Below are 26,035 nucleotides of genomic sequence, written 5' to 3'. Positions count from 1 at the left end.
GGCGCGTACGGCACAGCAGGGGACGGGGAGCTAGTCAAATAGCACCGCGTACATCTGATTCATTCCAATTAGCTGCAGGCACCTCGCTTCATGGTTTGTCTTTGCACGTCCGTGGGGGTGAGTAAGCCATGACAGTATGGGATTTTTTGAGGGACAAGGAGGGTAATGAGGGAAGGCGAGATTGGATTCAAATCAAGACAGTGAAGGTAGAGGATGAAATGTGTGTATTTTGAAGGGTGATATTTTAACAGTTTTGTGTTTGGGTGCTCTGAAGGCAGGTGTGGTTTCAGTGGTGCTCTTCTGCCATCTAGTGGAGGTGTGTGCTACTGCAGGGTTTTGGCAGGGGGCACTTTTCTAATAACCAGCCACTTATTTCTCTGTCAATAGAGTGAATGCATAGACCAGCAGAATATAAGGACATTCAATGATATTGACTAAAGGAAGAAAATCCAGAGGATATTACATGATGCATGAGGTTAGGATGATAATGAATATTTTTTGTGTGCTACAGATTGGTTTGATTGATTTATAGAATAGTGCGGCATTGGGATTGTGTAAGAAGTGGAGTCTTGTCAAAGAAGGCAGGGTGTGTTGGTCCAGTGTGTGTGAATCTATGTGGTACACTATTTTTTTAAAATATCACTGCCTTTACCTCTGTTGCCCTCCCAGAGCAGGGAGTTTCCTTCATCTTTTAGCATCATTTTAGTTTAGTTAGTTTTTAGTACCTTGTGACAGTGACTCATGTTTAGTCCATGGTGACACATATCGACCCTCACTCTAAAATTAGAGCAGCACTCTTTGCTGTGTAGAGTGACAGTTCACTCTCACAGCAGTCTATTTATGGCATGGCTGATTCATACAGCGAGGAACCACAGTTGTGTCTAGTGTGAATAAGGATGTGTCGGAAACCAGCTGCACTTTTGATTTTGACATTTTTCTAAACTAAGACTGATGTAGGATTCATTATGAATATTCTTGTGGCTTCCTTTCTTTCGTTGTAATGAATGTTTTATGTTCGCGCTTTGTCGAGTTGATGTGTCATTTGATGAAAAATGTGTAGGGATGTAATTCTGTAGGATATTCTGCACACTCTCAAACATCAGCATGACACGTAGAAGACAGAATAATATTTATTAACAAAATGACATCGGCGTCACTGTGATAGGTGTTCAGTTTCAGTACAGACAAATAAAACCTTGATCATCTCACTGAGTGTTCCATTGAACCGATGTTGAAGATATGACATACATATACGCCTTTTTGACAAATACATTCTAGGTTATTTTGTATTAATCCTGGTTACATTTGAAATGGTCAGAAAAAGAAAAACTTCGATAGAATAAGGCAAACCTTTTTTGTTTGACATTATGAGACAAATAATGAAAATACATGGTTCTAAATCTAGACCTGTGAAGGTTTGTTTCAATGACATTTAGATTGGTATTGAATTTGTCAGATGCTTGAATTTGGCTGCCGATACTGTGCTGTCGTATCTGATTGACCTTGATGTTCTGGGTTCATCGGAGTCTTTACCTCTTTGAAAGCATCTTCTCCTCCTGTGTACTGTAATGCGCTACCCGCTCTGCCACTCTTCTTGCCCTCTCCCTCACCCCTATCCAGAGGCGACGGTGCTGAGTTACGACGGCAGCATGTACCTGAAGATCATCATGCCGGTCACCATGCACACGGAGGCCGAGGACTTGGCGCTGCGTTTCATGTCTCAGCGGGCATACGGTCTGCTCATGGCCACCACCTCCAAGGAGTCAGCGGACACCCTGCGACTGGAGCTGGACGGAGGCCGCATTAAGCTCACCGTGAACCTTGGTAGGCCACCGTGATTCATCGTGGATGTCCCTGCTGACCTCTCCCTTACCATCACTTGTCTTTGTATACCACTGCACTAAAAAAAGATGGTTTGACATTCAGAGTTTTTTCCATTGTCAGATAGTTGGGTGAGAAAAAGCTTCTCAATTTGTCCCTCAGTTAAGCCAGATTTGTTTTGTACGATTTATAGTACACGCTTTATTTTATTTAATGGGTACAGTTGGCAGTATAGTAAGCATTGCTTATGTCCCTCACTGCCCCGTGGTTTAAATTAGGAATGCTAACAACACGCAAAGGCTATTTATTTGAGAAAACTGAGGTACAAATACAGAAACCTCTCCACCAAAAGCTCATAGGCTGCAAGACTAAAAGTAAAAAGGTAAAGGTATTCCCTGAACACAGTGATTTCGCCTTGTGTGGGGAGCCACCCTGCAGTCATTTCTGTTCCATATTCTTTGACGCCTGAACCCACCCTATCCACTCTGCATTCATCCCTTTCTTTCTGTTCCCTGGGAAGCCCCATAACACCTCCTCCTGTTAAAAAAGCTCCATCTGTAACAGTATCCCTGGGCCTGTCCTGAGCCTTACCCCACTAACCTGTCTCTAGAAGCTTCAAGGTGGCCTTATTCCTGTGTCGCTCCTCCTCGTGGTTCTGTTCTATTCCCCTTTTCTTGTAGTTAGCTGAGGGGCAGGTCAGCTCCACTTCTGCCTAGTGGCAGTGCTAAGAGGAGAAAAGGATCCTCATCATATTTTATAAAAGATCAGTTCAAAGAAGATGGGGGTGTAAAGAGGTCTTTAAATGCAAACTTAGTGGGGAGAAGGTCAGTGAAATTGTTGAGTAGGGTTTGTAAAATGGAAGGTTTCATAGAAGAGGCAAATGCATTCCCTAATAACTGGCTGCAGGAATGAAAACCTTTTGACTTATTAAAATTTCATTGCAATGAATATTAGTGCTCTGGGGGTGATAGATGTTACCTTCCAGCTCTGGGTATTTTATGTCTATCCTGATCCTTTGAATGAACTGACTTTCCGAAGTGAACCAGGAGGAGCATGACAGAGGTAGACCCTGGAATATGGGGGTTTAAGCCACCACAGAGACAGGAAGGGGTCGGTGGGATAAATGAAGGTGGCAGTGCTCTTTTTTCTATTGCTCTCTCTTCTTCTCCTCCTCTTTCTCCATCTCTCTTTTTCTGTCACTCATGGAACACCCCACCTGGCCAAGACTCAGAAGATGGAACTTTTCATACCTTCAATGGCCTGTATGTCTGCGGCCCTCGGATCAAACAGTCAGAGAGACCGGCTCACAACTGTAGTTGTCCTTACTGTCCACAGGGCAACAGCTTGACCTGCTAGCAGTCCTCCAACCACACGCGTGCACTAATCCACTAACAGAAAAGTTCTTAAATGAAATTGCAAACCAGTCTAATCTCTCTGTCTACTATGGGGTTAAATGACACATCAAAAGGTCACACAGTTGACTGACACTATAGCTCTGCTTAGGATTTTCATAGCTCATTTGCAAAGATATTAACAACTGAAGTCAGTCGCATCCCAAAAGTAGCAGGGAATCCTCAATATCTAAGGCTTTAATCCTTGTCAAGATACAGCAATTAAAATCCTGCTAATTAAATCACTAGGAAAAGCTATAAGCCCTAATGATATTTTGTAGTGATAGATAATGATGATAACCTGCTCAGTGTGCCATGTGTTCTACCAGTCAGACATTATATTTATTTCTTAGCAATAAAAAACCCCCAAAACATTCACATCTTGTAGTGACAAGACTACACAGACATGTCTTCTGCCTGATAATGTATTAATTTCAGACATCGCTGCTTACCAGATAACAGTGTAATGATGGACCAACACATGTGGCCCACCAATACATTGTAGTGGAACTTTATTTGTATTCACCCCCACCTCTCTACAGAGTGATGCTGGTCCCTGGCTGTTTGTGTCCACTATTCTGTAGCGGTTGACAGCTCGAGACCACAACCCAACCACACTGCCGCATGCACACACAGTTTACAGCCACTAGATGGGGCAGGAAGCATTTAATTGATTTTAAGATATGAGATTATGTGTGGAGTAGTAATTTCCATCCAGAGGAAGGAGTCAGAGGTCGGGGTAAACTACAGAGCAGGATTCAGTTTCTTGCTCTGGGACGCCATGTTTACTGACACGCTTTTGAACCAAACTCCACCATTCTGACAACACAAGTGGTAAAATGATAACGCATTTCACTGTGTTTTTGTCGCACCGCTTGTAGCAAATAGTACACAGTAGGGTCTTATTTCTTGCAGTTTGTGTGCACCAGGCGTGAGGTGGCTGGGATGTGCAGATCACCCTTTCTTGTCATTTACACTGTTGGGTTTCTCATGCCCGAAGTGCTGCAGAAGGCAAGTGTATCTCAAATTGCCAGGAAAGGGGCCTAAAGTTAAAGGTGCAAGGAATTGTACTTGGTTCAGTGGCACTACAGCAAAGGTAGGGAAAAACAGTATGTGCACACAGTGCCATCATAATGGCTTCACTGTGTTCATTTGAAATCCTAGTCAAGAAGGCAACCGCCAAGAGTTATTTCTAGAATATTTAATTCTGGCCAAAACATTTTGTGCAGTTGAAATTATTTGGGCTCTATCTGAACTGTTTTAGGAAATTAATCATATGGCGTTTTAAGTATTGCATGCTTTGTACAGTGTTTACATAAAATATGAAAAAAGATGAAGAAAGCACAAATGTTTTCCCAGATGGTAAGTTTAATCATTGATCCTCAGTATATCAGAACTGCACTCCACCCAGATAGAACCTTATAATTCCAAGTACACAATTTGCATCTTGATGTTGCCTTTGCAATCACATGAACATTTTTTAATTAGCAGCAAAAGACTGTTTGATATAGTTTAGTTTGCGTGTGGACATGTTATGAAGAAGAATTATGTATTCATGTGCCAACAACTTTGTTAGGGTGATTTCCATAAATATGCTGAAAGTAGAAGTGTCACCATTATGTTGACATTGCAACATAATCCTGACAGGCAAGATGGAGTAAGTCTTGCCTTCTGCCGTGCTTTGGTGGTATTGGGTGGAAGGAGGGATAGATGCTGGGATCGATGGAGGAAAAGGGTGATCTGACTCAGAGCCTGTCCCCGGATGGTGGCCCCAGAGCAATGCTTGGTTGTCTGCAGAATGTACCTTGAAGGATGTAAAATGTTTTTTTCTCTCTCTCTTTTATCCTCCTCTCTCTTTCTTTCTGTCCCTTTCTTTCTCCTTTTTCTTTTTTATTTGATCTCACCATTTCGCTCTCTCTCCCACCAGATTGTATCAGGATAGACTGTAGCCTCAGTAAGTGGTTCTATCCATTTTTCTGACTAAAATGTATCTGTCTATCTCATCTTGATTCTGTGCAATTGCCCTTTTCTGCTTTCTCTCCTGACCTCATAGCAAGTGACACCTCTCTCATTACCCACCGTTGAATAAGCATCTGTTGAATTTCTTTTTCCATTACACATTATTTCTGCATTATTTCCCTCATTGCCATCTTGCAAGTGTGTCTTTCTAACCGCCTCATTTGTGTGTGTCTCCCCACCCCTTTTCCCAATACATGATCAAAGTTTTTTTTTTTCCAATAAGTTCTGTCACACAGATTTAATTAATGTTTTTTACATAATTATCAGGATATTTCAACCGCAGTCCTCCTCGCTTGCTTAACACACTCTGTTATATTGCCTCTCCCCTGCTTATTATCCATTGTATTCATTTTCCTGTCAACCTTCTCCAAAAACGCATTCAGAAAAGGGCAACTTGACACTCCCTTGTTGGATGTTTTTATTTTCTATTATGCAGCGCTGAGTCTTGGCTCCACTCGGCTGCACACACAGGTGTTGCTTGTTTTCTATGTGGGACAAACTGTAGTTTCGGCCCCCAGAAAGCTAATTGTTTATCCACTGAGAGACGGCACCACCTGGTGCGTGCTTGCTTTCGGAGCAAGCAAATGTTTTTCTGCCCCGTGCTGAAAGAATGACAGCAAACTGTTATTTCTATCATGGCCACTGACAATTGAACAACTAGCCCACAGGTAAGTGCGTTCCGGCCACAGTGACAAAAGTGGAGAAAACCTGATGTTTGCCTCAATGTGTGCGTCTTTGTGTGTATGTTCTTTGATTCTTATGAAGTCTTTGTGATGGTAAAAAGATTGTGACTTGACTTTGAACCTCTAACAGCAACTTAGGAGGTAGCACCAAGAATTACACAAACCTATTCAACGTGTGCTTATGACGTCTGCATACTGGTTCTTGTGTTCAGAAATAGTTACAAAAATACAAGGACATTTCTACACTTCCAACACAATAATCCTTTATTTAAGTAACTCCAAATATTTTACAAATACCAACCTATCCAAGAGCAGTAACACGACATATCTGCACCGGGTCCTTACTCTTCTTTTCAGTGCTCTCCAATGAGGAAAAGCTACACCAACAGTTATCTGTGTTTGTCCTCGCCATTGATTGCTTTCCTTTTCTGGACTGTAATGCTAAAGTTTTCTGCCATAATCCTAGTTGCCGTAGCCTACGGTTGCCACTGTTGTTCCAAAGCCACATACAGTAAGAGAGGCGTCATCGCTTTTTGCCAGTTTCAATTCATGTGGCTTTATTGGCATGATTGCATACAATACAATGTCGCCAAAGCATATTTACTCAAACTATACAAGAATATTCAACATAAATAAACAAATTAAACAATAAACTCATGGTGCTCTCTACATGGCACTTGGCTGCTCCGCCTGTTCACCTCTGGCAAACTTGTGCTTCTGCAAAGTCATGCAAATCTATTTGCATGTGAACCGCACTCGTCCATGTTCTGTGCTCCTTCTGTATGTGTGTCACGTCTTTGCGGTTTAAAATGCACTTGAACGCTGTTTTAAGTCAATCTTTATGAAGTGCAATCCAAAAACTTCAACACCCTCCGCCGGGCATGGAAGTGGTCTCTGTGTATGACAAATTACGCCACTTATTATGTGTGGAGCCAAAGGCATGACACACATTCAGATAGTGCTTAGGTGATGTCAGAACCCCGGGTTGACCACTAGATGTCATTCAAGCACTGGGGATATTGTGGGAGGAGATGGACATTGAATGTATTTTCTTTTTCTTTTGATGGCAGTATAGAGCTCTAAATCATTTATTCATTGGGTTGATTAGAGCTGACTTGGATTCTACTTTGTATATTTAATGTGAGAAATGTTGCAGTAAGAGAATATCAGGAGGTTTTGCAGTGTTTTACAGAATCTACATGCTGCCAATCTCTCTTTATACCACTATAGATATAGATATAGAAAGTTAGTCATTGATTTATTTTATTTTATTCAGCTGCTGGTTTCCAGCAGTTTTGCAAGGAATATTTGATCTAACCTGTACATTATGTGTGCACCCTTGTACAGCAGTGCCCTGCTTCATGGTCACTCAGTCCCACACCATATAAAAAGACAATATAATTGTGTGAACATATACAGGAATAGGTGTGGGAGAGAGAGACACCAGAAAGAGAGCGAGTGAGAGTGAGAGAGAGAGAGAGAGAGAGAGAGAGAGAGAGAAGGAGCAAACTAGGTTGCAATTTATTCAATGCCATGACATCTGCCGGTCGATTCCTCCTCCACAGCCCCAGAGCCCCACAGGAACTAAGGCCACGAATTTGAGTAAGACATTCTGTGCCAAAGTCTCTCTGCTGGCTGTTCCATGCAGATAGGTTTTCTAACTCACATTTATTTCAACTTAGTGGCCGGCAAGTGGTGGAATAAGATATTGAATAGTGTATATCCCTGATCTATACGCTAGGGGATGAATCATGTAATGTCTTAAAATGGCTTATATGAAGGCAAGGTGACTGTACATCTGTACTGATACAACATGGGTAGTTTTGCGTGTGTAAAAGAGCATAACTAAATGCAATAAATCAATAGCAGAATTTTTTCCATCTTGATATCAGGAGATCCAAAGAGATACAGTAATACCACAGAAAATCAAACCACATTTATTCTCATGTGTTTCTGCTTTAGGATTAGGGTTACAAACAGTGACTTAATGTAACTTAAACATCACGTCACTGCATCATAACTTGTGAAAGAACAATGGGGAAACAGTAAGATTTAATAAAAATCAGAAGGAGAGGGGGTACATTTAATGCGGTTGCATTTTGGGACACTAATGGAGACCCAGGAAGTTCTACCGAATCATTAGCATACCGATTGCAACACTCAGAAATCATTTTTGTGCCATTACTGTTAAAACTACAGTATTTCATCTATTGACCTACGATTGACTTTTGAGCTTTTTATTTCGGGACGTTGGAGTGCTTTGTGAGGCTTTGTGAGTCAAGGATCAGCCTTGTGTTATTATTGCAGTACATTGTGACCCTACTCTCCCACCTTAATGTGACTGGATATTATGCGGAGCAGAGCTGTAACCCTCAGCTCCAGTCAGGTCAGGGTGTCAGGCTGATGATATCTGTTTGGAAGGTGGCCTTTCAACAGCCAGTAGCACCTTCTTTTAGCCCTAGATGAGATGAGATTTGGCATGACATATGGCCAGCATGTGGGGCATGAGCACTCCGTCTGTTAATGTCATACCCTTTGGCCTATCCACCTGCAAGTACTCACTCCAAAACACTGTGAGACACACACACACACACTGTGTCTGTGTGCATAGAAGCGATGAAAGGCAACTGATTACAGTTAGGTATGTCAGGTCTAGGAATCACTCTAGATGAGGGGAGGCATGTTCTGCGAAAATGGCCAAATATGTTACCTGGCAGTAACGCATGCAACCTGACAACGTAAAGCCAATTAGTTAGTAGTGCATCTCTAATATGTTAACCAACAGCAAATAAACAATGGTTAGCGTAAGGCAACTAAACACCTGGTTAAGATGATAAAAGAGATGAAGATTGACTGAAAGTCTGTAGTGGGATGCAACTTCCTCCCCTGATGCTCTACATGCTACATGCCTGCACAGAACATTATTGGATAGGCATGCAGTGAAATGATGGTACTTGACCTATCCAGCAAGACTTTAAAGTAGCACATGTGAAAGGCGTGTGGGGTTTTTTTTGTGTGCTTTTCTTACAGTTTTTTTAATGTGGTCTCAGACCTCTATAGCATTCATAATCTCTAAAATATCTTAATTATAAACCAGCAAACAGTTACTTTCTCAGTTAAGATAAGCCCTCCCTATCAGTGATGACATAAGTTTAGGGTGCCAGTTAGGTCAGCGCCAAACGATATTTTCATCAGGTTAGTGAGTCAATATTTTTAAGTTAGTCAACCACATACAGGACTGAAGCATAGATCATGATAAAACACCACACTCTCAAAAACACATACTCAAAAGCAAAATGTATAGAATTGGCCCCAACAGCCAATAAAACACCAGAACAGACATTGCTCAATTCAATTAGGTGTACTAATACTGCAGGGGAAAAAACAACAGAGGACGGTTCCTCCTAAAAAAGGAGTTCAGCTCAGTTAACTTGCAAAAAGGAATAAAGAAATTAAAAGGAAACCAAAATCAGTTACCTGGGAGTCAGTCAGTTATGTATAGCGGCTGTAGCATAAAACTCCAGGCAACACAGATTCATGTACAACACAGACTATAAAGAAGAAAACAAAGAAGACCAATGCCCAAGCAGCCAACTTTTTGCTCAGACATGACTTGACACCGCACCATCAAGACCCATTCAGACACAACACGACAATGGCACCACCACTCTGAAACCCATTATTTACGGCTTTTCCCTGCGTGGAACAAAGCGGCTGTGCGCTGAACCCAGTAGCAAAGTGCAGATCAAATTGTGTTGTGTCTGAAAAGGGTCTTCATGGATTTAAGCATCTTTGGCATTTAAAAAGAAGGTGAATGAATGGGTTGGATCAAGAGTGGGGGTGTCTCTGTCACAGGAATGGGTGTGGTCAGAGGTAAAACTACTCTTAGAGTTACTGTTTTAAGAATGATAAAGTGAAAGTTTTTTGAGGGCCTTTTGAGCCCTCATGCTGACTGCTGCTACTACTACATTGTTTTGTGTTTGTTCCCAACAAACACTTTGCACCACCTCTGGGAGAGAGTGCATGACTTGTGGGTGGTAGAGATGTCTTTCCCTGGAAAGGATTTTCATGGCAGAGTAGATTACAGATAGGATGGGAAACTATGGCAGAAGGATGTTTTGAACATACTAACTAGTGGTGTGACCACGGTTTTGAAGCCTCAAGTTTGGCATATTAGCAGACGCCATCTTGGTTTTTTAGAACCACAATTGATCATATTTGGACAAGAGGGTGGAGCTGGGGATCGTTTACTAAATGAACATCATGTTGTATTGAAGAAGACTTGGAAATAGCGATTGAGACCATAAATTCATTAGGGAAGGTTAACTAATCTAATAAATCAAGTGAGAATTAGAGTTATTTTCTCATAGACATCAGGCATTTGAGTCGCCCCCTGCTGGTAATTAGGAAGAATGCCGGATTAAGCCACCATGGCTTCACTTTTTAGACTCGGAGGTTTGCGATTGGATGTGTGAGAGAGACCGTGGCTAACATTGCTCATATGAGTAAAAATGAGGCAAACCAACATAGGGACATGGGAAGAGAAGCATGCACTAAATCCTATTGATTTTCATTTAGTAGAACTTTTTACAGTGACCTACTCCTTATCCTATAATTGAGCAATTTTCCAGATAAGTGAATTTGGGCCCACATTTTCAGCTTTTTATTTAACAATACCATAGACCAATAAGGATAGCATACTGATGACTAATAGTGCCGGGAGATGAGTACATTTCTTTTCAACGCTGCCGCGGTAATGTGAACGCCCACAAACACAGATGCACATGTACTCACACATGCATTCACAGATGCATGCATCACTTGACACATATTGTGGGCAGATGAAATGAATCTGAGATTTAGCCCACACACTTTCAAACGCAGCATATCTCTGTCAGTGAAGGTGTCACCTTCCTCAGTCTTAACTGCGTCCACCCAGGCTGTCAGGTGTCACACTCCTTCCCATGTGTTTTGCACAGTCATGACTACTAAAATATGTAGTGCAGTTCATGTAGTCCTGTAACCCTTTTCACTGCAGAGATAGTACATGTGTTCAGAGGCAGCATGTGTCATGGCCATTTTATATTTGAATAGATGGTTTGTTCAGTCTAATTTGTATTGAACTGAGTTCTGCCGCCCCAGCTCTTTCTCACCTGTCTCCAAGCAGATGGCTTTCTCAGTGAATCATAAATATTGAATTTGAATGAGTTTCCAATCGCTCACTTAAATCATGAGTCATCACACCCTATCTCAGCCAAATAGATGTCAAAGATGGATATGCAGTAGGCACTAGAAGTTGCCCTGGGCTCACACAACATCTTACAGCTTGTGAAGTTTGAGCATGAATTAAATTTATTTTGGAGATGCTTGGATTGGGATTTGATTTTTTAAGGCAATTTAATGCTCCAATGGAGGACAGCCCTTTTTATTTAATGTTCTTTTTATCCTTCAAAACTCCAGGCCAAATGTGATGCAATGAGCCAATAAGAGGAGTATTATTATTATTAACATAATGCCTTAGATCTGTGCACCCTCAGAGATGAGTACAGCATTTGATATAAATAGATTTATGTTTAAAGTAATCATCTAGTTCAGCGATGGACAACAGAAATTAATTACACATTTTCCAGTAGTTAACAAGTTTAAATACCATTAAGAGTTGTCTGTGTAATACTAGTGTACTGCTAAGCACCAGTGGGAATACATACAGTATGCAGATACATATAATCAACCTTCCTGAAAGTTGCCTAGAAAAAGCACCCAAATCATTGTTATAAGACAGAAAAAATCATACACATTAATATCTCCTCCATGGATGCAACTTCATTTAATTTCCACACATTTTATCATATTTTGCTCTTTGCATGTTTTAATGGGAACGAACCAAATGCCTCTTAAAATGTTAAACAGAAATGACCCAATAAAGAAGTGCTTTGAAGCCTATATGAACTTCAAAGGACTATGTAATCTGAATTTTATCGTAACTACAGCTGAAATGGAATGTGCAAGGGTGAGTGTGTTTGTGTGGGAACATCCGTGCGTGATAAATTGTATATGTACACGTGTCTGCTAATGTTTAAATTATAATGTTCTGTGAACTGTAGCTCTGTCACTATAGCATAGTGCTAATGTGATGGTGGACATTTCTGTCAGCTGAGGCCAGTGTCTCTCAGAATGTCACATAGCCAATGCCAGTTGCTTTGGAAGATAGCGGTTCAAAGTAAAAAGGCTTGGTTAAGAAGCACATAAACCCCTTTTGCTGTCTCCTCACTGGCTATTAACCGTATTATTCAAGTTGGGGCAATGCCACAACTCACAGTAAGTGGCAAGCCCATAAGTATAATTAGAAAATGCTCTACTGTCAATTCCAAAATCTAGATTAGTAACCAAGTATGGACTGAGCATTTGCCGGTGTGACACCAAAGCTAGAATTCCTGAGTTAAACTTTGCAGAAAAACTTATTTTCCAATTTTTAAACTGACATTACATTTTACATTTAGCTGACTCCTTTATCCAAAGCGAACTGCAATTGCTATATGTGTCAGAGGTCGCACGCCTCTGGAGCAAGGGGTTAAGTGTCTTGCTCAGGGACACATTGGTGAATGTGTCACAGTGGGAATTGAACCCGGGTCTCTCTCACCAAAGGCATGTGTCCATTGCACTGTCACCCCCCTCCCCCAATTCAAGGTTTAAAAACAATTATTTTTAGAGTGGAATTATCATTATTATGATGATGATGATTTTTATTTTCAGCCTTAGTAACAGTTTTTGTAGTTGCAGGTGGCAAAAAGCATATCCTGAATGAGAAAACGTATGCAGATTACGTTTTAGACTCTGGCCACTGCTGATAGATGAAAGAGTGGAAAGAAAATGAGACAAAGAAAAAGCAAGGAATCCAGTGAGGCAAGGGTTATAAATAGAGTTAATGAATAAGGTGTAACAAGGATGAGACTGTGCTTCTAGTTTTTCTTCTTCAATATACTTCCTCCTCTCTTACTTCTGTCTCCGCTCTCCGTGAACTTGAGACACCTGAGGCAATCTGCTCGCTAGACCTAACCGGGTGAGGAGATTTCCTTTCTGCCCTTTTGTCTAATAAGAATTACCCACACCAGTGTTCCACTGTCTGCTTGTACTCTGGCCACAATTTCTATTCATTTACTTGGAAAAGGCAGAAAAGAAAGTTGTATTCTCTGTCTTTTTCCCTGGGAAGTACTGGGAGCCAGCATGGTTAAAAAGTCCACATCTGCCCTCCTGGTCCACTGAACAGCTTGTGGAGCATGTTGGACAGGTGGGTGGCAGACTTGACTCTACAGTCTTGCTAAATGCCCTCTGGGACCTGCGAATGCAGTATCTTAATTTCAGGGACTCAACAGCCAGTTGGTGGAAGCCATCTTTACCAGTAACAAGTTGCAATTTCAACATACCCAGTCCAACTGGTGTTACTTTTCACTCTTGGGCAATTCATTCTCATTTGGGTTTACTTTCCTCCCAGTTTTGTGGATGTTTGATTGTGTTGCTGGTTGCTTTGTTCAGTTTTGAGGAATAGTATTACCTTTAACACAAACAAGTAGCAGAACTATATATGATCAAGTAATCCATTACGGCCCTTGGTCTAACTCCTCGCCACAATTTAGGGTGTTAAATGGTTTGCAAAAATACAGGGCTTCTGTTCTCCTTTGTGTGTGTGTGAGTGTTATGCTATAATGTGCACTATAAAGCGTATGGAGAGATGTGATTGCAGATATTAGGCATTCTTTTAGCATTCCTTTATCTTATATGCATGTCTCGAGATATTTTGCCTGATGGGACCAATATACACTAATGATCACTGCACATTATTCAGAAAGAAGGAGTTCTCTGATTAGTCTTGAGGATCTACTGTGAAATCATAGTAAGTCTACTGTAAGAAATTGGCAAACGAGATTCAAGAACTTATCGTGGATCTTGGAAGGTGTTTTAGTGCGGCTGAGTGTAAGCTTTTCAGTAGCACTTTATAGTACTATAGCACAGGTATGAAGTACTTTTAATAGAAGGTAGCACAAACTTGCTCTGCCTCTCTTATAGTCAATAAAAATACAAACCCAAAAGGTGCCAGGGGTGGTCCTCTAGCACCGAAGAGCAAAAGATCCTTTTACTCCATCATCAATAGCTCCCTGTAGCGGAAATCGATCCGATCTCTGCACAGAGGACAGGACCTTTGTGTTGAATTGGGATGTGGCTGCCTCTCCGGTATAGCCTCAGTCCATGATCAGTCTGCCTCCTTTCAGCGCTTTGTGGCACCGGCCACAGGTTAGATGTGGACTCATTACAAAGATTCTAATGACAGACCCGGCAGCAGCCTGGGGCTGTCGAAACCCATACTGCCTTGCAGGACTGATGGCTATCCCATGGGACCATACCCTCCTGCCACAAAATGCTGTGAAATGTGGTTCAAATCATAAATCAGCGTCCCCCCGGGGACCTTTTTCTAAAGAGCGAGGGAGAGAGATGTGAGGAAAAAAACAAGGAAGGAAACTGATAAGAAGCAGGCGGGGGGGGGGGGGGGGGGGGCAAGGAGCGAGGGTGCAGATGGCAGAATGAAAGGGAAGAAGGGAGTTGCCTGTGTTTGAAGCTCTGAAGGGAGCTCTAAAATTGTGGTGAGGTTGTGTAAAACGTGTGATTCATTTCCCGCATCTCGAAAATCAATCTGCCGTCCTCTCAACATCTTCCCGACTCAAATAGGTCTTCCTGCGGTGGCCATCTGCAATTCTAGAAGCTATCAACTGAGGTTATCTTGTCATGGATGCTAAAGCACCAGCGCCCCCCTCCTGCACAGGGAAGGGAACAGCGGGAAAGAGAAAGTGTGTGGCCCTGATAGCAAGCAGTGAATACAAATGTCTGTGTGCAAGCAAGCATCACGCACTCATTTTGCTACAGAGAAAGGAAAGCAGACACACTTGTGCGCACACACACACACAGGCACTGCCTTATCTCTGTAATTGGCACGGGGGGTCAGAGCGGCAGGCGTAGATAATCGTGGCTGGGGGTCATAATCTGTTTGCTGCTCCTCTCCCTTCTTCTTATTTCTCTTCTCTCATCAACCCCTCCCTCGCCATCATAACCACACACCCCCATGCAGAGTTCCGTACTCTTACAAAACCGCAGCCACCTCCCATCCTTTTTGTTCCTGTTTGTGATGGGGCACCATGTGGGAGATGTTTTTGATGTGGCCACGGGTGGGGCCTGTTAGGTCAGCATGCGACAGTGTCCTCAACTGAGTGCCAGAGACCCCTATTTCACCAGTCCCTGATCCCTCTCATGCACCCATACAAATACATCCCTCCAACCCCTCCTCCAAGAAACACCTCTGTTGTCAGAGGTACAACACATACAGTAGAACAAAGAGAGCAATAGAACGTGATAGATTAAAGGTGGAGAAATATAGGTTAGAATGGGGAAATAGGTACGTGGGGGAATGGAAGAACAGGAAGCCAGTCAGGAGCAACAATGGAATGAGGACAGAGAAGAGGGAAAAGAGCAATACGTGGAGGAAGGTCTTGTCTCCTCGCGTTTTTATCAGCGTAATTTGCTCATATCTTTCATTTCCATCACAGCATCTTTGCTGTTAGCAGACGTCTGCCATTTAAATGGCACACATGCATCCAAACACACACACACACACACACACACACACACACACACACACACACACACACACACACACAGCTTTTCATTAGATCTGCAGCGATAGGCCTGCGCTCCTTTGAGATGGAAAATATGATATCTTAAGATAGGAGCCAAATGGCATTATTGTCAAAGGAGGTCTTATCCTGATAACTCTGAAGTACAAAGTAAATCCTGTCTCTTGCCATAGAAACCGTATTAACTCTTGCAGCCATATGTAAGTATTGCTGCTATCTGCCTTTGCTTCTACCTAAAAATAACAAGTCCATATGGGTCACTCCATCGAAGAACCCTCTCATAAACCACATTCCAGCAGTAGAAAAGTAATTTCTACTCCTATTCCCACATACGTGTAAATAATAACCATTTGGTCAATGATGCTGCAATGCTGCGTGCAGAGTGACTGAAGCTAAAATAAAATGAGACACACATACTGTATAAAATGTATAGTATTGGCGGATATGGCCTGCCCAAAACACGTATTCCAATTCAGCCATTGTTCAGCTCATTTTTAAACGAGACACTTCCGAATCTGAAAGTCAATGAAAGCAGTTAACACAGTGGCCCCTGGGTCTCTGAATAAGGCATTATTTGCATATTCCTAACTCTATAAATTCAATTGTAGCCACATATATAAGAAACAACTCAGGTTTCTGGATTAAGGAGAGCAGTTTTTTTTGTTTTTTGCTTTGGAGTTAAGCAAATCTATTAGGGCTTCTTTCCATTACAAAAAAAGGTCTAATAAAATTTAAAGCATTTTAAAACCAGTGAACAATAACTCCGTTGTACTGCATTACATCTCCATATGCTGAAAACTACCAAATGTGACCTGCATTTTCCCAGATGAAATTCCATAAGTTATCGTTTTAAATGTGCCCTTATTCTTTATTTTGTACTCCTTTGAAGAAGGCAATAGATTTAATAAGTCAGTGCCAGATATCAGATAAAAAAAGGAAAACAAAATTGTTTAGTAAGATTACTGATTCCATGTAAAGTCTGTCTGTCTGTCTATGCACGCCGTGACTTATCTTATTTTTAAATAATCTATAAAACCCATAGATTATGAACCAAGAACTAATCACAAGAAAGCAAATAAGTCAGAATCACCTACAGGCCTTCGAGTGTGATTCATATTTCACATAAAGGGCTAAACACTGAGAAAATACATTTCATTTTCCAAAGGCCTGTCCTTCGTTTCCACTAGTCAAGTATACCCTTTCAATCCTAGAAACAAATCTGTCAATTCTTCTTAAACAAACTGAACATTTTTATGCCATGAATGCTGGAAAAGCCTGTATTATTCTCAACAGACCGAATCATGTAAGTGTACAGTGCAATATTTCACAGAGGCATGTGTGTTCTGCTGTGTGAACACATTATCAGCTGACAGAACAAGCTGTGTTAAAAAATGTCAGAAATACAATATGAAAATGTCAAGGAACATGTACTATACAGTACTCTCTTATAGTCTTGTGTAAGCTTTGTTGTGGGAACAGTCTTGGTAGGAACACTGTAGTTATTTTGAGACTATTAGAGAGACCATTCCAATGAGTTGATAAATAAAATCTAATCAAAGTTGGTCATTAAGTGTTTCAGTTAGTTTTACCTTGGCTATATTTAAACATTCAAAGCCCCACACATGCACTGCATTAAGCAGTAAAACTGTGCCGAGAATCGTTGTCTTATGCAGGCAGGTCTTCCAGCTTCTGCATTTCATTTGCACTTGCCAAAGTGTGACTTGCACGCCAATAAGCTTGTTGTGCTAACATCAGCACATAAAAGTTTCTAGGCGGAATTCAAGCTTGTGAACTATGATGAATGTAGTCCGGAGCCAATTTATGTAAAAAAAAATATCTTTTAATTAATAGCATCAGTATGATATTTAAAATATTTAAATAGTGTTTCATTGTCATTCAGTTACTCACTTAATACATACTGTATCTTGTGAATATTTCTAACCTTTATTTTCCCTTATATTTAGATTTTCTTTGAATTATACAGTTACATACTGTTTGGAGCTAGTCAAATATATCAGTGAAATATTACAGTAAACTTTAGTTGCAGTATATTGTAACACCTCCGTCTGTGCGTCTAATCTAGAGGTTCTCCAAATCAAGCCAGAAAGGTTTGTTTGCATTGTGTTAAGTAATGCCACCAGGTTAGCCACCACGGTGTACAGATACTGTAAGCGGTGTTTGAAGTTGTAGCACCTGGGCTACAAATGGCAACTCTGTTTCAAATGGAAATCTGACAATGATTACATGCAGTGGAAAGCCCTATATTACTTAAAATCTAATGAATAAACATGTGACCTGTATACTATAAGTAGCTTTGGGAACAAGGTCTGTCTCCTCACCCGCCAAATGTACATGTTTTGTATTTCTTTGTGAAAGCCTGTGATAAATCAATTCCCCTGCTTCCCTGGTTTGTTTTGGTAAATTTAACAAATAACACGTTAACACAGGATTTCGCTCACTTTGACAGACAACTCTAAGTCCTGTTTGTGCTTTTCATAAGGGATATGATGCATATCATTTTGCACACGGCGTCCTCAATCTCACATAAACATTTCTAATGAACGTGCGTATTAGAAGGGTGGGTAGAAAGGACTTTGGTGTCCTGGAGTTGTGGCCCCGCCGTCCAGACACCAGTCGGAGTCGGAGTAATCAAGTGTGAAGGTTGTGAGGAGCAAACAGCCATTAACCTCCCAAACACAGGCCATCATCACCGTCTGCAGAGGACAGAGTGGGGGGCGTGTGTGTGTGTGTGTGTCAGCATCGGTGTGTGAAAGAGAGCGAGTGCCAGGGCTAGTGAGTGTTGTACAGGAGTGTGCATGTGTGTCCTTTTATGGCTGTCTGATAGGTGTGCAATTGTGAGTGTGTCTGTGTGAGTGCATGGTGTGTGTCTGCAGCGAAGACTGGCATCAGTTGAGTGTGTGCAATGGTGCTTACAACATGTGAGTTTGTGGCCTTAACTACAGTCTAAAATAAAGTAAATAGTCATTGGCGCACGTGTGTGTGTGTGTGTGTGTGTGTTTGCTTTCAGATGTGCACATATATACTCTGGCATTTGCATCTATTTATTCTAATTTCCAGTCAAATCAGGCCACGCATCCCACACTATCTGCCGGCCCAATGTGATCTCAGCACACATTATTCCCATATGGTGGTACAGTATGGCTGTGCCTGGCATGCCTAGGCCCTTGACCGCCTGTTTGACATGCCACTGTGTCGGCTGGTGTGATGCCATGCTGAACCAACCCATCTGCTCCAGGCCGAGTTGGCACAAGGGAGAACCCATCGGAGGCAGGCATGAGGAAAAGGGCATTGGACCTGTGGTTTGGTGAGGCATAGCGTCCAAAAATCTCCTGAACTACTGCCCTCAAAACGGTCCAGAGCATAAACAAGAGTGTGATGGAGTATGAGTGGCAGTAGAGACTAGGTGGGTGAATAAACATACGTAAAGCTGTCTACCTTACTAATTGCAGAGGAGTTGACCTACAGTGCAATAGATTAATGGAATATTATGGTTAGATATGTATAATAAATATTTGTGGATGTGTTCCTCCTTGTGATTGCCAACTGGAGGTCATAGTTTACTCACCTATTTATTACTCATTATGGGATGGAAGTATATGAACTGTAGGTGGGGTGCTGCAGGGTTGAGGTTGTGTTTGATAATTTTTGTGTGGTTTCCGAAAGTGTGGTTGCAATCTAAATAACTGCATTTGCATTCATGCAGTGTAATTTGTTTTTTGTTTTTTGTGTAGTTGAGGTTAGCTCGAGGCATGGAAGGTTCAAAATCCAATTAAACTGTAATGTAAGCTTTAAATGAAACCTATTGTACTGCATTTCCAGCACTATATTGTAGTTCTGTGACTCATCTATGGTAGCTTTGTATGATTCAAAAACAAAATAATTTTCTATCTTTTCCTGGCCCTTCATTTCAGCCTCTGACCGAAACGAGCTGTAGATGTTCCTGTCTCTTTAAGGCCCCGCCCCCCAAAGCCCACTGTCTTCTGATTGGCCATTGTGTTCTGTGTTTACCAGGTTACTACAGGATAGGGCTGCACGTTCCTTTGTGGGCGTGGCCAGCCTTATCTGCCTGGAGCAAATGACCATATATGGAAATCCAGCTCAGAATGACGTCACACTGAGCCCGAACAGGAGGGTTTTGTCTCACAGGAATATTTGAAGCTTTGGCAATGTTCGACATGAACATCTGTCATTGTAACTATAGCCCGACCGATTTATCGTTTTTCAGATATTAGCTACTTGCAGATATATTTGAAATGTCGTTTATAACAGCCGATGACTATTAAAAAAGAGAAACAGAGTCAGATCCTTCCCTCAAGTCATGAGTGTTGCATAGTTTGCCCACCAGAGGGCGCGCTGCAGCTCCTCTGTTAAAAACACTGCAGCACCACAGAACAAAACACCAGCTGGCCGCAGTCTACTGGAGCTCAGAGCCACTGGAGCTAAGGTGAGAAGCTCCCTAGCTCCTGGTAGCTCCCACACTAAGTGTTCACTTGAGTTGTTAATTTGTCACTTAAATAATAATAAACACAGCCCTCATCACTTCTCCTCTCCTGAAAACATTCATACCAGACTTGCTAACCCTGCCGTTTTTCACTGCACTCTCCTGGGTCACAGCAAGATGTTTCATGTTACAGTAGGTTGAGTGGTGGAGGCTAACGGAACGCTTGTAGATTTATTCTGAAAGGGTGCAGCACAGAGCTGTACAAGTATATAACATGGCTTCCTGCATAACAAAGTTCTCTAACATTACCTCTTCTTTTGAATGTGAAACGTTAGTGTGGAATCTCAAAGTTTCAGATCCTTGTTGTAGACAGTCATGTAGTATTAGATTAATTAAACAGCAGCGTTTCCTCTGTGTCACTGTTGCCATTGTGGCAGATTATATGTAAGGTAGGCCTAATAACTATTGCATGACAAAAAATATATATATAATTATTTGCCTATGTAGGAGAGCCCTGTGTATAATTTCTATTAATTATTATTATAGCAATAACATTATTCGTAGTAGTAGTAGCAATTGTAGAATATGGGTAATTTTTTATAGTTTCTGTTTTCCTGGTCCTCACAATACACTATTTACTTTAATTTTATTAGTAGTAGTACTCTATCTATAACAAATCAGATATTTAAAAAAAAAAATTCTGTGGTTTTATTTGACTTTATTTAATTTATCAAAACCTTGATATATTTTGTTGTATTTTTGTTCAAAGTACTATATATCACAATGAAAAAGTTTCCTTTTATACTGCATTATGTCATGGTATCTTGGTGAGGTCTCAACATAACAACACTGCATGCACACAATGCATTTCTTAAAAGAAGGGGAAAAAACAATATTGGCCGATATATCGGCTATCGGATTTTAAATCCGATTTAAATCAAATATCAAAATCGGTATTGGACTTAAAATCCCATATCAGTTTATAACATTATAGATATGCCAGAAAATATGAAAAAGCATAATAGGTCCCCTTTAAGGTCAGGTTTATAGCCATTGTGGTTAATTTTATGTTAACGGTTGGAGTTAGGAATGCAGCAGTAAAGCAGGTAAAGCACTGTCCTGATCATTGAATATATGTGTAATCTTGGCTTGGGGTAGGTTATCAGTGTGCGCTTCAGAAAACACTTCTGGGGTTCATTTCAGTGCAGCAATGAAATGTGCAATATTTATAGGATTTGTTCTTCTGGGTGGGAGGAGATCATTCAGCCATTTGAACTTCAGAGGCAACACGCTGTGAGGCTCTGTTAAAAAAAAATAAAAAATCAACAGCAAGCCAAATGGATTCAGAGGAGATGCAGTTCAGGAAGGTGCTTCAAAAGTAGAGATACCTGGGAAAGATCCGTTGTTTGTAGGTACAGGTGCTGGTCATATAATTAGAATATCATCAAAAAGTTGATTTATTTCAGTAATTCCATTCAAAAAGTGAAACTTGGATATTCACTCATTACACACAGACTGATATATTTCAAGTGTTTATTTCATTTAATTGTGACGATTAAAACGGACAACTAATGAAAATCCGAAATTCAGTATCTCAGAAAATTAGAATATTACTTAAGACCAATACAAAAAAAGGACTTTTAGAAATGTTGGCCAACTGAAAAGTATGAACATGAAAAGTATGAGCATGTACAGCACTCAGTACTTAGTTGGGGCTCCTTTTGCCTGAATTACTGCAGCAATGCGGCGTGGCATGGAGTCCATCAGTCTGTGGCACTGCTCAGGTGTTATGAGAGCCCAGGTTGCTCTGATAGTGGCCTTCAGCTCTTCTGTATTGTTGGGTCTGGCGTATCGCATTTTCCTCTTCACAATACCCCGTAGATTTTCTATAGGGTTAAGGTCAGGCGAGTTTGCTGGCCAATTAAGAACAGGGATACCATGGTCCTTAAACCAGGTACTGGTAGCTTTGGCACTGTGTGCAGGTGCCAAGTCCTGTTGGAAAATGAAATCTGCATCTCCATAAAGTTGGTCAGCAGCAGGAAGCATGAAGTGCTCTAAAACTGGCTGCGTTGACCTTGGACCTCAGAAAACACAGTGGACCAACACCAGCAGATGACATGGCTCCCCAAACCATCACTGACTGTGGAAACTTTACACTGGACTTCAAGCAACGTGGATTCTGTGCCTCTCCTCTCTTCCTCCAGACTCTGGGACCTTGATTTCCAAAGGAAATGCAAAATTTACTTTCATCTGAGAACATAACTTTGGACCACTCAGCAGCAGTCCAGTCCTTTTTGTCTTTAGCCCAGGCGAGACGCTTCTGACGCTGTGTCTTGTTCAAGAGTGGCTTGACACAAGGAATGTGACAGCTGAAACCCATGTCTTGCATACGTCTGTGCGTGGTGGTTCTTGAAGCACTGACTCCAGCTGCAGTCCACTCTTTGTGAATCTCCCCCACATTTTTGAATGGGTTTTGTTTCACAATCCTCTCCAGGCTGCGGTTATCCCTATTGCTTGTACACTTTTTTCTACCACATCTTTTCCTTCCCTTCGCCTCTCTATTAATGTGCTTGGACACAGAGCTCTGTGAACAGCCAGCCTCTTTAGCAATGACCTTTTGTGTCTTGCCCTCCTTGTGCAAGGTGTCAATGGTCGTCTTTTGGACAGCTGTCAAGTCAGCAGTCTTCCCCATGATTGTGTAGCCTACAGAATTATACTGAGAGACCATTTAAAGGCCTTTGCAGGTGTTTTGAGTTAATTAGCTGATTAGAGTGTGGCACCAGGTGTCTTCAATATTGAACCTTTTCACAATATTCAAATTTTCTGAGATATTGATTTTGGGGGTGTCCATTAGTTGTCAGTTATAATCATCAAAATTAAAAGGAATGAACACTTGAAATATATCAGTCTGTGTGGAATAAATGTATACATTATACAAGTTTCACTTTTTGAATGGAATTACTGAAATAAATCAACTTTTTGATGATATTCTAATTATATGACCAGCACCTGGATATGTGTGTGTGGGCATGGGGGAAAGGTGTGTTTGCAGACAATATAGCTTGCAGTGCAGCCAGAGTCATTTGAGGGTAAACATGTTGAAGGAGGAAAGGATTGTTAGAGAGACAGACAAGTAGACGAGAGAAAGGGTGTGTGTGTGAGCGGGGAGAGGAGGCGTTCCTCTTCATTACCGACACTAAGGAGCCATGCCAGGAGCACAGATGGCAGAGAAGAGAGGGGACACAGGGTTGGCACATAAACCGCAACGCACTTTCACACCACATAGACCCAAACCAACATAAAAAACAATATGTAAATCTAAAGAATAAGCCCTCAAAGATCAATATGTTCTCCTCCAGGTATAACAAACACACATTCACATGGATATTGTCCTCCAGATCGCCTGCCCACACACACACAACCACGTGTCATCAAGCTATGCTATGGCGTTCCCGTGCCAGTGTGTTTGCCAGGAAAGCATCTGTGCTGACGATGCATTTCTCTTTATCTTTTGGCTGTCTCACTTTGTCTACCACACCCATTACGCTCCATTCCTCTAACCCCTCACCACTACCACCGATGTTATAACCTAAGAACTAAATTAAAGTTTTAACAGCCCCCTTTTTGAAAATGGGTCCCTTTCGTTCTTGGTTTCTCTCTATCTGTCGTTCAGACACACACACACACACATACACACACAGCCCCCCAATGGTCCAATTAGAAGCACTGGTCTGTTTGCACGGCAGGAAAGGAGGGCAGCATGTTTGTGTGTGGGAGATGTTTCTGTTGTGCACAGCATGTACTGCTCTCCTCTGCAAGGTTGAACGGAAGAGCAAGCTCTCACACTTTCTCTGTCACACACACACACACCCCACAAATGTAGAAAGGAATAAAGCCATGTCTCAGTTTGTAGCCAACAGTGCCCACAGTACACCTCAGAAACACCTACCACCTCCCAACTTTTATACTGTAGCTAAAGCTATATATTAAATCTACACAGATCATTTGCCATGGATAATTAGCTGGATATGGATAAGAGCACAATGCATGTGAGATTCTGATAACATATCTATAAATATTGATTGGTTGTTAGTTCTCCACTGGTAAAACCAAATACATTGCTGCTGCTGTTGCTTTCCCCACCTACATGTTGTGAAGTCAGTTTGATTGCTTCTGTCTTTTTTGCCATCTTCAATAATTTTGATAGAAAGCTAATCTATCGCTTAGTGATTACTGGAAAAACAAACATTTAGCATCCACTTCAGGGGTTTTCTTTTGGATCGTGTTCAAATTTCAGTTTCGATTTATTTTTTTGGGCACAGTAGAGAGGAAGAAAAGGCTTTCAGGTGATGATCCCATATGGTTATCTTAATATTCTTTTACTTTATTTTAGTGCAAACCCTGTTTGCAATTAAGTGTGTTTGGTTCTTACATGCTTCTATGTAAGACGGTACACCTATTTTTAGATCTTTTGTAGTTAATTTCAGATTGGATTTTTTTTGTCTGACACATGGTTTTCAGGTCAGAATCACATAATTAGAAAGTGATGATTGAACATGATTAAGTAAATTGTGTTAATTTAATTATAATCCAAAAAGCCAAAAGCAGCCGTTATCTTTTACCTATTGTTGGTGTTATACTGTATTTAGTACGATTTTTCAATCTTTTAAGAAATTGAGTTAGGAATGAAAGCTCACCAAGTATTTCAAGAAAATTCTCATGCATCGCCTTCCAGTGGTGACGGCCCAAACCTGATTCCCATGGCATTTTTCAAACTGCGTTATAAACATTATTATTAACATTCAAGGACAGACATTCAACACATAGAACAAGTGTCCTGTAGGATATTTCCTGTAGTTTTACTTTTAGAGAATAAAGTGTATCCTCTCTACATATCCCCATTGCTGTATGCACCAGCAGAGTGTGAGTGTGTGTGGTGCATTGTGTTCACGTACAATGTGCTTTCCCAGATGGGGGCACAACAGGGGGCTGCCTGAGGTCCATCACCTGGTAGCGAAATGCTAATCATGAACACAAATAAGTCCCACACTCATTCTGCACATACACATATTCCCACTTTGATTTGTCTGTCTTGCTAAGCAGGAATTTGATGGCGACAACTTTTTCTATCCCCCTCTTTTCCATATGAATCCACAGAGGAGCCAGGCATTACAATTCCCCCTAGTCAGCATTTGGTCTGGATGTGTTTTTACCCTGCTCTGTTGCTTTGCATGAAAAATCAATTCCAATCATGCGCTATCCACACTGATGCATGTTTTCTCTTTCACCCCTCCCCAATCCGTTTCTCTCGTGCCCTCTTTTTGACGACACTACATCAGCGTAGCCCCTCTTTCCTCAGAGTGGGGCTACTGAGCTGGGAATGAAACGCAGAGGAGTGTGGATCTTTCTTGAGCCCATTTTAATTGGACTGCAGTCCAGTGTTATATTTTAATTTTTCTGCTTGGTGCAAGCGAGCATGCGTTTGGGGATGCAAGAATGCGCATGGCTTCACAGAAACCCGTGACCTCAAAAGCCCAGAGCGCTAGCTGCTCGTAATTATGTGCTCTTCCAGGGAATTTGAATCACAGAGCTTGAACTGGCATTCACTACTGTATCCCATACTTGAGGATGGCAGGTTCTGTCAAACCTCATAAGATAGAATATGATGCTGTTTTAAAAGGGGATTTACTGTTAAGGAACTAGACTAACATAGTAGCTCAGGTTCAGCTGTTTAGTTGAGTCAGTGTCAGTACTGACTGTCAGTGACAGAACACAGCATTGTTCTGTAATAGAATTTTGATACCTCAGATATAAACCTTAATTCTCATGGTATTTAATGTATAGTAGGTTTTTCTCAACAGCTGTAAACCAGTGTCGTTCGGGGTATAAACTGTGTTGTTAACTCAGACACATTATCACTTTCAATCCCTCTTGGACTTTCCGACACCACCTGCAGTTACCCCTAACCCCTACGAGTTC

General features: G+C 41.3%; 1 protein-coding gene across 5 annotated transcripts in view; it reads left to right on the top strand.

The window, feature by feature from the left end:
- The window catches only part of nrxn2b (neurexin 2b), a 704,163-nt gene that overhangs the window by 351,106 nt on the left and 327,022 nt on the right, over nucleotides 1–26,035 (top strand). For all 5 annotated transcript variants that reach the window (XM_038732127.1, XM_038732126.1, XM_038732128.1 and 2 more), the window contains 2 exons: nucleotides 1,621–1,824; nucleotides 5,140–5,166. In XM_038732127.1, coding sequence (XP_038588055.1) covers nucleotides 1,621–1,824; nucleotides 5,140–5,166 — 231 coding nt within the window. The remainder of the gene's footprint in view (nucleotides 1–1,620; nucleotides 1,825–5,139; nucleotides 5,167–26,035) is intronic.

Source organism: Micropterus salmoides, unplaced genomic scaffold (genome assembly GCF_014851395.1).
Source record: "Micropterus salmoides isolate LMB-PRFRI ecotype aquatic unplaced genomic scaffold, ASM1485139v1 Ms_hic_scaffold_2, whole genome shotgun sequence".
NCBI classification, from domain to species: domain Eukaryota; kingdom Metazoa; phylum Chordata; class Actinopteri; order Centrarchiformes; family Centrarchidae; genus Micropterus; species Micropterus salmoides.
This window is presented reverse-complemented; position numbering and strand designations above follow the sequence as displayed.